The following is a 12,173-nucleotide window of genomic DNA, read 5'->3' as shown; positions in this document are numbered from 1 at the left end:
ATTGTGGGTGACGGCAGAGGGTGACAGCGTCACCCGTGGAAGTCATCCAGGGGATGTTAGGGCTCCCCAACACTGGGTGCTGGAGTTGCGCTTCTCCACACCTTTGCCCTAACCAATATTTTCCAGCTTTTTATAATCTGATGAGTGAAAACCGAATCTCATACTATCAATTTGTATTTTTCATCAAGGCGACTCATACTCGTTGCCTCTTCATTTCTCTTGACCACTTTTCTGATGAGTTTCTTTTCTTACTGATTTACTGTAGCTCTTGGAGTTTGGGGGCTTTCTGCATAGCTCAGTTGGTAAAAAATCTGCCGGCAATGCTGGAGACCTGGGTTTGATTCCTGGGTTGGGAAGATCCCCTGGAGAAGGAAATGGCAACCCACTCCCATATTCCGGCTTGGAAAATCCAAGGACAGGGGAGCCTGGCAGGCTACAGTCCATAGGTCGCAAGAGTCGGACATGACTTAGTGCTATCTTTCTTTTCGAGTTTTTGTTACCATTGATCCTTTCTAGACATAGCCGTTGTTTTTGTTTTTGTCTTTTAACTTTATGATGTGCCCATTACTACCCTGTGGCAACCTCCCTGAGATTTGCTAGAGGACAAGTGTTGACAAAAATAATCAATATATGATCACTAATAAGAATAGAAAAGAGTTTTATTTGAGCCAAACTAGTCCAGAAGCCCGCTTCCCAGATTACTCTGAGAAACTGCTCTGGAGAAGTAGGGTTTTCAGCCCAGTTTTATATCTCATCAGAACAAAGAACATTAAACAAGTCAGGGTTACATTTCTTCAAGGTTTCAAAAAAAACAAAAAGACCAGTGCATACATAGCAAGTCAACATGGCCTTGGCACCTGGGAAGGGAGTCTTATCATCAAAGGAGAACCAGCATTGGCTTCCCAGGAAGAAAGGCATTTAATCTTTATTTTTAACACAGACATTCTTTGCTCCTGGTCAATGTGCTGGTTTCTTTAATAATTGAAGCAGTTGTACAGTGTATGTTTGACAGGCCACAAAGGGGCTACTTTAGTTAGCGTAAAATTCAAGTGAACTCATGTATAAAGCCAGAATGACTTCCCTATATCTTGATATGAAAAAATTTCTTTTATCATGAGTGTGTACAATATGTAGCCTGCCACATCATCCACTCTCAATAATCGTTAGCAGGGCAGCGGCCGCCGTTGTTTTATAACACACGTCTGACACCCAGAGGCCCTGCAGTCCCAGGCCTGCTGGTCTTCAGTAACGCTCAGCACTGTGAAACCAGCATAATAGACTCTGCAGCCTGTTCTGTGGAGTGCTAATCTAATGCCATTTGGATGGGATCATGTTTCATCTCGTGGGGTTTCCATGTAAGCGTTTGTGAGCATTGAAGCTGGGCTCTAAAGTTAGTGGGAAAGACTGAAAGCTGCGTGGCGCAATCTAACTCAGCGTTCCTCCTTTGTCACCACCCCTCCTTCAGCCAGCCCCTGAGGACTGCAGCCTCCAGGAAGGTCTGCCCTACTTGGACATGGTGATTAAAGAGACCTTGAGGATGTACCCACCGGCTTTCAGGTAAGCCTGCACCCCAGGTCTTCAGTCACCACCTGTGTTGTGAAGAATGCTGGACCCAAGCTCCTGCAGGGGAAGGTCTGAGTATTGGGGGTCATCTCTGGGGGGCACTGGACACCATGCCTGACACACGGTCACCATGGAAGTAAATGTCTGGCCTATATTCCTATATGTTAACTATCTTTGCAAAGCGTCATTGCTGTTTTCTTAACACGACCTTCCTCCCCAACCCAAGCCAATCTCTTTGGCCTCCTAGCCTCAGATGACTTCTGCTCTTTCCCTGGCCTGTTACGCATTCATTCACCAGCTACTTATTAAGCATCTACTTTATGCCACGCGTTAGGAAATCAGCCAAAACAGATGAAGCATCTGCCTTTGGAGTTGACAGTCCAGAGGGGAGCGTCCAAGGCTTGGGAAGCTCCTTCATTCTCTCCAACGATCCGCACCCCACCCCATCCTCAGAGCTCCCACCCAGGACTTAGTGCTCCAGGAGGCCTGACTCAGCCAGCCTCACCTGTTCCCCACTGGCTCTCTCCCCACCACAGCACTCTGCACACTGACTCTACTTCCTATTATATTTTTGGACACTTTTCAACTGCTCTGCAACATTTCACCAAAGTACATCCAGCCACACCAACCTGTAAATGCCTTGAGAGCAGGAATCAGGTCTTCTGCTTCTTTCAAATTCCCCCTAAATGAGATGCTACCAAATTCCAGGCTCATTCGCCCCAATCACAGTAAGCCAAGAGCTGAGATGCTGAGGTTTTTAGCAGAGAACAGACACGTTCACAAGGCAGCCAAGCGTGGAGACAGAACAAATCTCCAGGCTGCCTCCCCCACGTCAAGGGGCCCAGGTATTCCTGGGATAAAGCGGCAGCTGAGGAGCATGGGGAAAGGTAATGACTGGAGATGAGAAAAAGGTGAGGCAATTGTAGTTCTAAACAGGTGCAAGGGAGCTATAGGTGTCTCCATGGGAAGCAAGTTCAGAATATGGCGGCCTTAGCGTCAAAACAAAAGATAGTTTTGAGCCCTCTGAGGTCAAAAGGTCAGCAAGAAGCCACTTGCACATGCCCAGTTGGAGCGTCAGAGGTCTTAACCAGTCTTAACTGGCTCAAGCTCCAACTAGACAGAGCTGTCTCCAAGTTCCTGAAAAAAAAAAACAACTTGGGAAAATACCTTACTGTTGAAGCTGCCTGGTCCTTACAGTACGTGCAGGTTGTTGTGTAGCAACAATTAAAGCAAGCTTCATCAGTGAAGGCAAGCTGACTGGATCTAACTGAGGACTACCCTGAGTTTCAGAGGCGGCCCATAGAGCACAGGGTCTTAACTTGGGTCTCCAGACCCTCAGAGAGTGAAACATTGCCAGAGCTCAGGCTCTAGGAACAGAGGCAACCCAAAGCATGTAGCATAAATTCTACTCTGCGTCTCTAGGAAGCATTGTACCACATAAACCATATGGAGGTAACTTTTGCCATTTTAAAAAGAGAAAATGTGGATGATGTGAAGGTATCTCAAAATTATATTCCAAACCGAAAATATCCTAGCAAGTGTGATTGTAGATATTGTCCAAAACGTTCAGACCCAGAGCCAAGAGAGAATTCCCAGGGTGTGAGTCAAATCACATCCTTCTCAAGCACACATGCTTTCAGTCTCCTGGTCCAGGAGCAGACAGGAACGCCAGGGCTCGCCTCATTGCTCTGCTGACACCAGTATTAAGACCTGATCCTGGGCCTTCCCTGGCGGTCCAGTGGTTAAGACTCTGCGATTCCACCACAGGGGGCACAGGTTCGATCCCTTGTTGGGAAACTAACAGTCTGCATGCTGAGTGGCCAAAAAAAATAAAAGACCCAATTTCACAGGCCTTACCTTACTTCCTTGGGAGCCTCAGAGCAAACTCATCCGGTCTATTTTTTGTTTTTGTTTTCGTTTTTTAATGATTTACATCAGCTTCCTTCCAAGGGAACTGTGGGCAGCTGCTATACACATGAAATTCAAAATAAGACATTCAGTGATATAACAGATCAAAGACTGTTCAGAGGAAAGAATCCTTGACAGGACACGAGAGATGGTGACAACAGGGGTCAGGCTTGGTGGCTGAGGCTCCCAGGAGAGAGGAAAACTGGTTGAGTTGAACCATCCTGTTCTCTATTGGGAGGAAAGTGTAGAAACTGATCAAAGACACATCATTTCCCGGATCTAAAGTCAATCAAGCATTCATCACATGAGACCTTGCATAGATGACATGTTGAGCGACGAAGTCCACAGTCTCTTCAGCACTAAAATTCTGCAGGCAATTCTCCTCCTGATCTTTTATAAGTAGCAAAGCGTAAAAGGAAGTCAGTGAAGGCATTGTTCTAGGGAACCAGGATGCTGCAATCTCACCTGAGGGCAGGACAGAACCCAGGGTATCTAGATGGATTTGTTAAAATTCCCACTATATAAAAAAAATAGATCCAGGTTTCCCTAATAACAGAGCCAGCCTGGACGGAAAGTCAAGACAGTCTCGGTCCTGCCAATAGTTTACTGTGTGATCCTGGGTAAGCTCTGGGCTGTCCTGGGCTTCTGTTTCCTGTGCCTTTAGAGGGCACTCGACACCCGCTCTGCCTACTCTGGCGGTGTTGGGAAGTGAGACAGCAGACGGAAACACGGTACCCCTGCAGGCAGGGTGTCATGCGAGGTATGAAGTAAAGAACAAGAAGCATTTGAGTTGAATGGCCTCCACCCAGTCCGGCTCCAGTCTCAGGCAAGCCATGGTCTCCCTCCCTCCAGACCTACTCCACTGGTGGTTTAAACCCAATCACTCTGTTGACTTCTGTCATCAAACAGAAGTGAGAGAGGCAGAAAAGAGGCCCATTTGCTTTAGCCCAGGCATAGGATCTGGGGGGTGAACACAGAATTTTGCTTTTTAATTTTTTTTACTTTATTATTTTCATCTCAGAAAAACGCTTGACTTTTCCCAAGCACTGACACATTTGACTGATACCCTTATTCCTAAAAACCTAAACCCTCAAAATTGCCTTTGTGGAAAATTTAACAATTCTCTTTGAAGAATTATTCATGTCGATCCAGGAATCTATGCAGTATAATTCAGCAGATTCTGGCCTGGTATGCAGCACCAATATTTTGGCCACCTGATGCAAAGAGTCGACTCATTGGAAAAGACCCTGATGCTGGGAAAGATTGAGGGCAGGAGGAAAAGGGGACAATAGAGGACCAGATGGTTGGATGGCATCACCAACTCAATGGACATGAGTTTGAGCAAGCTCAGGGAGACAGGAAAGGACAGGGAAGCCTGGCGTGCTGCAGTTCTTGGGATCACAGAGTTGGACATGACCTAGCAACTGAACAAACAAAAAATGCGACCTAGTCTAGCCAGATAGGAGGCCGGATGATGTACAGAAGGGAAGGCCCCCTTTTCTGGCTTTTAGGGGGTATTGCCTTTAGATCCAAGCTCTTTCTGGTAACTGAAAAGGAAAGAGGTTGGGGTATACCCTTATCTGCTCCCCTAGGACTGAGGGTGCACACATCGGAGCCCCCGCCTGCTCCGATTAGAGCAAGAGTGTTTTGTGGCCAGTTCCGAGCACACGATAATTGCATTCGTTGCTTAGGAGTCTCACAGCCTTGGCCTTTCACGTTCCTGATACAGTGAAGGCTAGTGACAGAGTGGCAGATGCAGCAGGGAGCCACGAGTTACTCTTAATTTCTTTTATAAGCAGGAACAGGGTACAACAGTGATTTGTGTAATAACTTTGTCTCCTCTGAGATATTTAGGGAAACCTAGTTCTGCAACCTGAAGTAAAAGCCAGCATAAATTATTTTTAATTTTTAAAATTACCAAAATAAAATTGCTTATACTTAAGAATGAAGAAATACAGAAGGATCCAAAGAAAAAGTCGGCCCCCCTCCCTGGTCCCCCACCATCCTCTGCCCTAGCACCACCCCTTACGGGAGGTTATGGTAGAAGTTTAGGTATTCTTCCGTAAACATTATGTTCATAGGCAGACACATATGGTCTAGCCTTTTCAAATAAGATGTAAATGGTATTAAGCCATTGTCATTTGGCAAAAGAAACAATCTGATCAAGATGCTTTCCTCTCCAGTAGAAGTTCTCCATAGCCACACAGACAATGAAGGGGAACAATGTGCAAACCCAAATTTCCTGTAGGTAAAGCAAGGGTGTGGCCCCGACGGGAATGGGAAGAGGAAGGCATGGTGGCTGGGGGACGATCCCTGCACAGCTTCCAATACCGAGGCTCTCGTGCACCTCAACACCAGGCATAAGACAGGTTCTTCAGGCTGAAGGAAGGGATGGATGAACCTAGAGACCCCAGGGTCCAGAGCAACGTAGGGTTAATAGCCAAAGCTGGGGTGGGGTTGGTGCCTGTCCGGGTCACCCCAGGAAGAAGACTGGACCTCCCATCCGCCAGCCCCCTCCCACACTGCAGACATGAGCCCCAGCACAGCCACCACCCCCCCCGGGCTCTCCATCTTGTCTCTGCTCTGCCTCAAGGTGGGGGTGACCTGTGTGTCCCTGCAGGTTCACACGGGTGGCGGCACAGGACTGCGAGGTGCTGGGCCAGCGCATCCCCGCGGGCGCCGTGCTGGAGACGGCCGTGGGCGCTCTGCACTACGACCCTGAGCACTGGCCGAACCCCGAGAACTTCAACCCTGAGAGGTGAGTACTGCCCTCCCAAGAGGGCTGGTCGGGGAGTGAGTGTGAGGATTGGGGGCAGCGGCCAGGGGACAGAGACTTAGTGAAGTGCCCCCAAAGTCAAAAGCTGCGGCAATCAGAGAGAAGTTTTTGAGGCATAATTTCTAAAGGAACTAAGTGTACCATTTTTGAAGAGCTCAAAACACAATCCAGAGGTTTAGCCATTTCCATAGCACTGCGTGCAAGTTACAAGGCACTTTCAGGTGGGTGTCCGCTGTTTGTTCACACCAAGAAACAGGACACCTTTCAGAAACACGTTAAGATGTAGCAGGATATCACTTCCTTTTTTAAAAATTGAATGCCTGTTCCAAAACAAGAGTATCAACAATTTCTTCAGGAATTCATGAAGCCCAGCTATGCTAACATGGTAGACCTGAACACTCCCTTCTGTCCCCCGCATGGATTTGGTCCATTGTCTAAATTTCATTTCCAGATTCCCAATTTAAAATGTCTGAGCAGGCATCTGCACTTCCTCCTCATGAGAGTGGATGCATGCCGCCTCCTGGTTGATCTGGCAAGTGAGGGGCTGGCCAGTTGGCAGCTGTGTTTCCACCGTTAGTGGCTCCATCTTCCTGTTGACGCAGCCCTGACTCTACAACCCCGGTCCCTAGGAAACCATGGCAGTAGCACCCAGATAAGCAACACTGTGCTGCTCAGCAGCTCCTGGAATTACGGTAGAGATCCAGACACATAAACAGCAGCTGTAGGGTTTACAGCATCACCTTTGAAAACAAATGGCCTTGAAACAAAAAGGGGTTCCCTGGTGGCTCAGGCCGTAAAGAGTCCCACCCACAGTGCAGGAGACCCGAGCTGGATCCCTGGGTCGGGAAGATCCCCTGGAGAAGGAAATGGCAATCCACTCCAGTATCCTTGCCTGGAGAATTCCATGGACAAAGGAGACTAGCAGGCTACAGTCCATGCGATCGCAAGGAGTCGGACACGATTGAGTGACTTCACTTGAAAACAAAAAGTGCCTTAATATGAAAAGTGGGTCAAAGATTCTTGGGCCCATAAGTTCCAAAGGCAGTAATAAGTGAGCTGGCCACTATTACAAAATAGTGGTTGTCACCTAGCGTTACTCTCATGGAACACGTGTGGCAAATGTTGTCATTTGGAGCTGAAGAAGAGCTTCCAGTGAGTCAAATACTGCCACCTCCAGAGGTTCAAGTTGCGTTCTTGAACCAGAAAGGCAAATGTGGGCAGGGAGACAGCTCCCATCATGGCATCAAGAGACAAACTGGTAGGACAAGGCCGTCAGAGGGGGCTGGTGCCCAGGGACTCTGCTTAGGAAGTGGATGCCGGCTGGCTAGGGTCACCCTCTGGGTGCTGGGGAAACTGGAGCCACAGGTGAAGCTAGGGCTGTGGTTTCTTGGAGACTTTCATCCCGGATTCTAGTGAGTCTGCTGGCACATTAACCACGCAGTGAATTCATAAGGAGAGGCAGAGAGGGCAAAGTTGATGTTCCCGGTGATTCTTTGAATTAAACAGTGTCTGGAGGGCTTGGCAGGACAGGAGGAGCGGAGCCCGGACTGCACCATGTGGAAGGGTGGCCACCTGCTCCGGAGCCTTGGGGACTGACGGGTCCAGCAGAAACCGATCCTGCAGACCCCTGGGGGCGGGGCGCGGGGCACAGGGGGTGTGGAGGGTTGAGGCCCCACTTGCCTGGTAGGAGGAGCATGAAGCTCTGTGTAGGGCGGCGGTGTTCCAGGCCCATCCTGATCGTGCTGCCCTGCAGGTTCACAGCCGAGGCTCAACAGCACCGGCGGCCCTACACGTACCTGCCGTTTGGGGCGGGCCCCCGGAGCTGCCTCGGGGTGCGGCTGGGGCTCCTGGAGCTCAAGCTGACGCTGCTCCACGTCCTGCGCAAGTTCCGGTTCGAAGCCTGTCCTGAGACGCAGGTGAGCCCCGCCCACTGCTCCGGGCGCAGGGGTACCCACTGCACCCCAACTTCCCACTCCGAGAGCCTTCCACCCGCCGCACCTCCTGCCTGCTCAGGCCGCTTCCCTTTCCGGAATGCCATCCCTCCCCCTTCCCCACCCCCAGTCTAATCCCATCCTCCGAATCCAGATTGGTGTTCCCTCAGACCCCAAAGTGGCCCCTGAGAAGTCCTGCGCACAAGGCCTCTCCCATTCCTAGCCCTACCCCAGGTGCCAGTTCCTCCAGGAAGCCCTCCCTGAGGACTTTGCCAGCCACAGCAGACTGCTACTTCTTTTGAAGTCCTGTTTCAAGTGTGCTCCATACCTGCACTGTCTGGTATTACAGCCACTAGCCACACTTTGCTATTTATGTTATTAATTAATCAACACAATTAAAAATTCAGCCCCTCATTTGCATTAACCACACTTCAAGCACTCAGTACCCACTTTCACTAGTGGCTGCCATAGAGGATAGGACAAGTCTAGATCATCTTGTTTCTTGAGCCTCTAACTGGTCTTCCATCAGGACTCAAAGACAAGATCGGAAAGCCTGCCTGCCCCTAGCACTAAGGCCTGGTAGCACTTCTCTTCCTGGAGGTCCCATGGTAGCCACTGAACAGTCCTTTCACATGCAGCTGTAGAGGATACCCTACTTCTAGAGTAATTCTGTGGCTTTTCTTCCTAATCTCCATCCCACCATCGATCTGCCTAAATTGGACATAAGGAAAGCCTTCTGAATGGCAGCGGACTTTCAGCAGGAAGCTCTCCCCAAGCCCCTGAGAAAGGGAGAGGGGGTCCTACTCAGTTTCTGGCTGGGCCCCAGGGTGAGAGATGAGATATGAGGAAGGTCTGGGGTTTCGTTCACCACTTGGCACTCTGTGCCCTTGGGCAGGTCGGGTGGCCTCCCTGAACCTGTATGTTTTCATTTGCAGTGCTCTGCTCCCACCTTACAAGCAGGCTTGTTAGAAGGATAACTGGGGGACCCCTCCTCTGCGAGATTCCCTGGTAGCTCAGCTGGTAAAGAATCCACCTGCAATGGTGGAGACCCCTGTTTGATTCCTAGGTCAGGAAAATTCCCTGAGGAGGTACAGGCTACCCACTCCAGTATTTTGGGACCTCCCTGGCGGCTCAGTTGGTAAAGAATTCACCTGCAAGGTACGATACCTAGGTTCAATCCCTAGGTTGGGAAGATCTCCTGAAGAAAGGAATGGCTACCCACTCCAGTATTCTGGCCTGGAGAATTCCATGGACAGAGGAGCCTGGCAGGCTACAGTCCATGAAGTTGCAATGAGTCAGACACAACTAAGCAACTTTCACTTTCCTCTGCGGGATGTTATTAACATAGGAAAGGGGTGAGTCCCTGTCCAAAACCAGGCCCGAGACACGACTCTGTGGCCTCTCAGAGTCCCCCTGGGGAGGCCACTTTGCTCACTCTCAGACCTGCCCTCCCTCAGCCCTCAGCCCAATTCCCACAACCTGCCTCAGGCCCATTCCCAGGGAACTTTCTCATCAACAGGGTTAATTCTGACAGATATCTTAATTTCCTCTATTTTAGGTACCACTGCAGCTAGAATCCAAATCTGCCCTAGGTCCAAAAAATGGTGTCTACATCAGAATCGTCTCCCGCTGACACCACCTTCTCATCCAAAGAAAATCCTCATGTGGAAATGTGGATTTTTGTTAGAACACCAAAGCAGCAGCTGAAAGCATGCCTGGCCTATGAATATAAAAGTGGTCATTTATGTAACGTTTTCTAAATGCTTAATAAATGTGTGTTGCATTTAGTTTCAGAGAAGGCGATGGCACCCCACTCCAGTACTCTTGCCCGGAAAATCCCGATGGAGGAGCCTGGTGGGCTGCAGTCCACAGGGTCTTGAAGAATCAGACACGACTGAGCAACGTCACTTTCACTTTTCACTTTCATGCATTGGAGAAGGAAATGGCAACCCACTCCAGTGTTCTTGCCTGGAGAATCCCAGGGATGGGGGAGCCTGGTGGGCTGCCGTCTAAGGGGTCGCACAGAGTCAGATACGACTGAAGCGACTCAGCAGCAGCAGCAGCACTTAGTTTTGACTTTGCTAATGGTGTTTAAAAAACAGATCCTCCTCTCAATAAAGGACTGGTGCTAAATGAGTTAATACACAGTTTGGACAAAATGACGGAGAACTTGGGGTTTTGGAAGAAATTCCGGCCTCAGGATGGAAGGCATCTATAGGGTAGGAGACACACAGATGCTCAAGCGGTCCTGATGGCCCAAGTATGGGGGTCTTTTCAGCGTCTGGTGCATTGTGATGTTTAAGTTAAGAGAATAATGTTGACCAGAAGCTCAACTTTAAAACTGGTTCAAAAGCTTTATTATGCTTTTGATTTTTCTAGGTAGAGTACTACCAGCATTCTAAGTTTCAATACACAGAAAAGTGATGAGGCCAAAATGTACTTTTTCTTTTAAAGAATATCCTATCTTAATGCTCTGTGGTGACCTGAATGGGAAGGAAGTTAAAAAGGGAGAGGTTGTATGTATATGTATAGCTGATTAATTTTGCTGTACAGTAGAAACTAACACAACATTGTAAAGCAACTGCTGTTGCTGATCAGTCATGTCCAACTCTTTGTGACCCCATGGACTGAAGCACACCAGGCTTCCTTGTCCTTCACCGTCTCCTGGAACTTGCTCAAACTCATGTCCATTGAGTCAGTGATGCCATCCAACCATCTCATCCTCTGTTGTCCCCTTCTTCTCCTGCCTTCAATCTTTCCCAGCATCGGGGTCTTTTCCAATGAGTCAGCTCTTCGCATCAGGTGGCCAAAGTACTAGAGCTTCAGCATCAGTCCTTCCAATAAATATTCAGGACTGATTTCCTTTAGGATGGACTGTTTGGATCTCCTTGCAGTCCAAGGGACTATCAAGAGTCTTCTCCAACATCACAGTTCAAAAGCATCAATTCTTCAGTGCTTAGTTTTCTTTATGGTCCAACTCTCACATCCATACATGACTACTGGAAAAACCATAGCTTTGACTATACACACCTTTGTTGGCAAAGTCATGTCTCTGCTTTTTAATATGCCATCTAGGTTTGTCATAGCTTTTCTTCCAAAGAGCAAGCCTCTTTTAATTTCATGGCTGCATCACCATCTGCAGTGATTTTGGAACCCCCCAAAATAAGTCTGCCACTGTTTCTTTCCATTTTCCCCCATCTATTTGCCATGAAGTGATGGGATCAGATGCCATGATCTTAGATTTTTTTAATGTTGAGTTTTAAGCCAGCTTTTTCACTCTTCTTTCACCTTCATCAAGAGGCTCTTTAATTCCTCTTTGCTTTCTGCCATAAGGGTGTGTCATCTGCACACCTGAGGTTATTGATGTTTCTCCCATCAGTCTTGATTCCAGCTTGTTATTCACCCAGCCCAGCATCTCACATGATGTATTCTGCATATAAATAAGCAGGGTAACAATATACAGCCTTGACATACTCCTTTCCCAATTTGGAACCAGTCTGTTGTTCCAAGTCCAGTTCTAACTGTTGCTTCCTGACCTGCATACAGGTTTCTCAGGAGGCAGGTTAAAGTGGTCTGGTATTCCCATCTCTTTAAGAATTATCCAGTTTGTTGTGATCCACACAGTCAAAGGCTCTAGCATAATCAATGAAGCAGAAGTAGATGTTTTTCTGGAACTCTCTTGCTTTTTCTGTGATCTAACGGATGTTGGGAATTCGATCTCTGGTTCCTCTGCAACTATACTCCAAAATTTTAAAAAGAGCATTATAATTTTGTTTCTGGCTATGCTAGGTCTTTGTAGCTGTGTGTGCTATGGGCTTTCTTTAGTTGCAATGAGTGGGCACATGGCCTTCTCTTGTTGCAGAGCACAGGCTCAGTAGTTAGGACATGCAGGTTTAGTTGCTGAGAGGCATGTGGGATCTTCCTGGATCAGGGATCAAACCCGTGGCCCTTGCGTTAGCAGGCAGATTCTTAACCACTGTACCACCAGGGAGGTC

At 48.4% G+C, this 12,173-nt stretch overlaps 1 protein-coding gene across 2 annotated transcripts in view; it reads left to right on the top strand.

Moving 5' to 3' along the window:
* TBXAS1 (thromboxane A synthase 1) overlaps positions 1-9,972 on the top strand; it is a 169,411-nt gene extending 159,439 nt beyond the window's left edge. For both annotated transcript variants that reach the window (XM_018046871.1, XM_018046872.1), the window contains 4 exons: positions 1,466-1,557; positions 6,092-6,229; positions 8,001-8,163; positions 9,737-9,972. In XM_018046871.1, coding sequence (XP_017902360.1) covers positions 1,466-1,557; positions 6,092-6,229; positions 8,001-8,163; positions 9,737-9,811 — 468 coding nt within the window. In that variant the 3' untranslated portion in view covers positions 9,812-9,972. The remainder of the gene's footprint in view (positions 1-1,465; positions 1,558-6,091; positions 6,230-8,000; positions 8,164-9,736) is intronic.

This window comes from Capra hircus, chromosome 4 (assembly GCF_001704415.2).
Source record: "Capra hircus breed San Clemente chromosome 4, ASM170441v1, whole genome shotgun sequence".
Classification (NCBI taxonomy): domain Eukaryota; kingdom Metazoa; phylum Chordata; class Mammalia; order Artiodactyla; family Bovidae; genus Capra; species Capra hircus.
The sequence above is the reverse complement of the archived record's forward strand: the minus strand, read 5'-3'. Positions and strand labels throughout refer to the sequence as shown.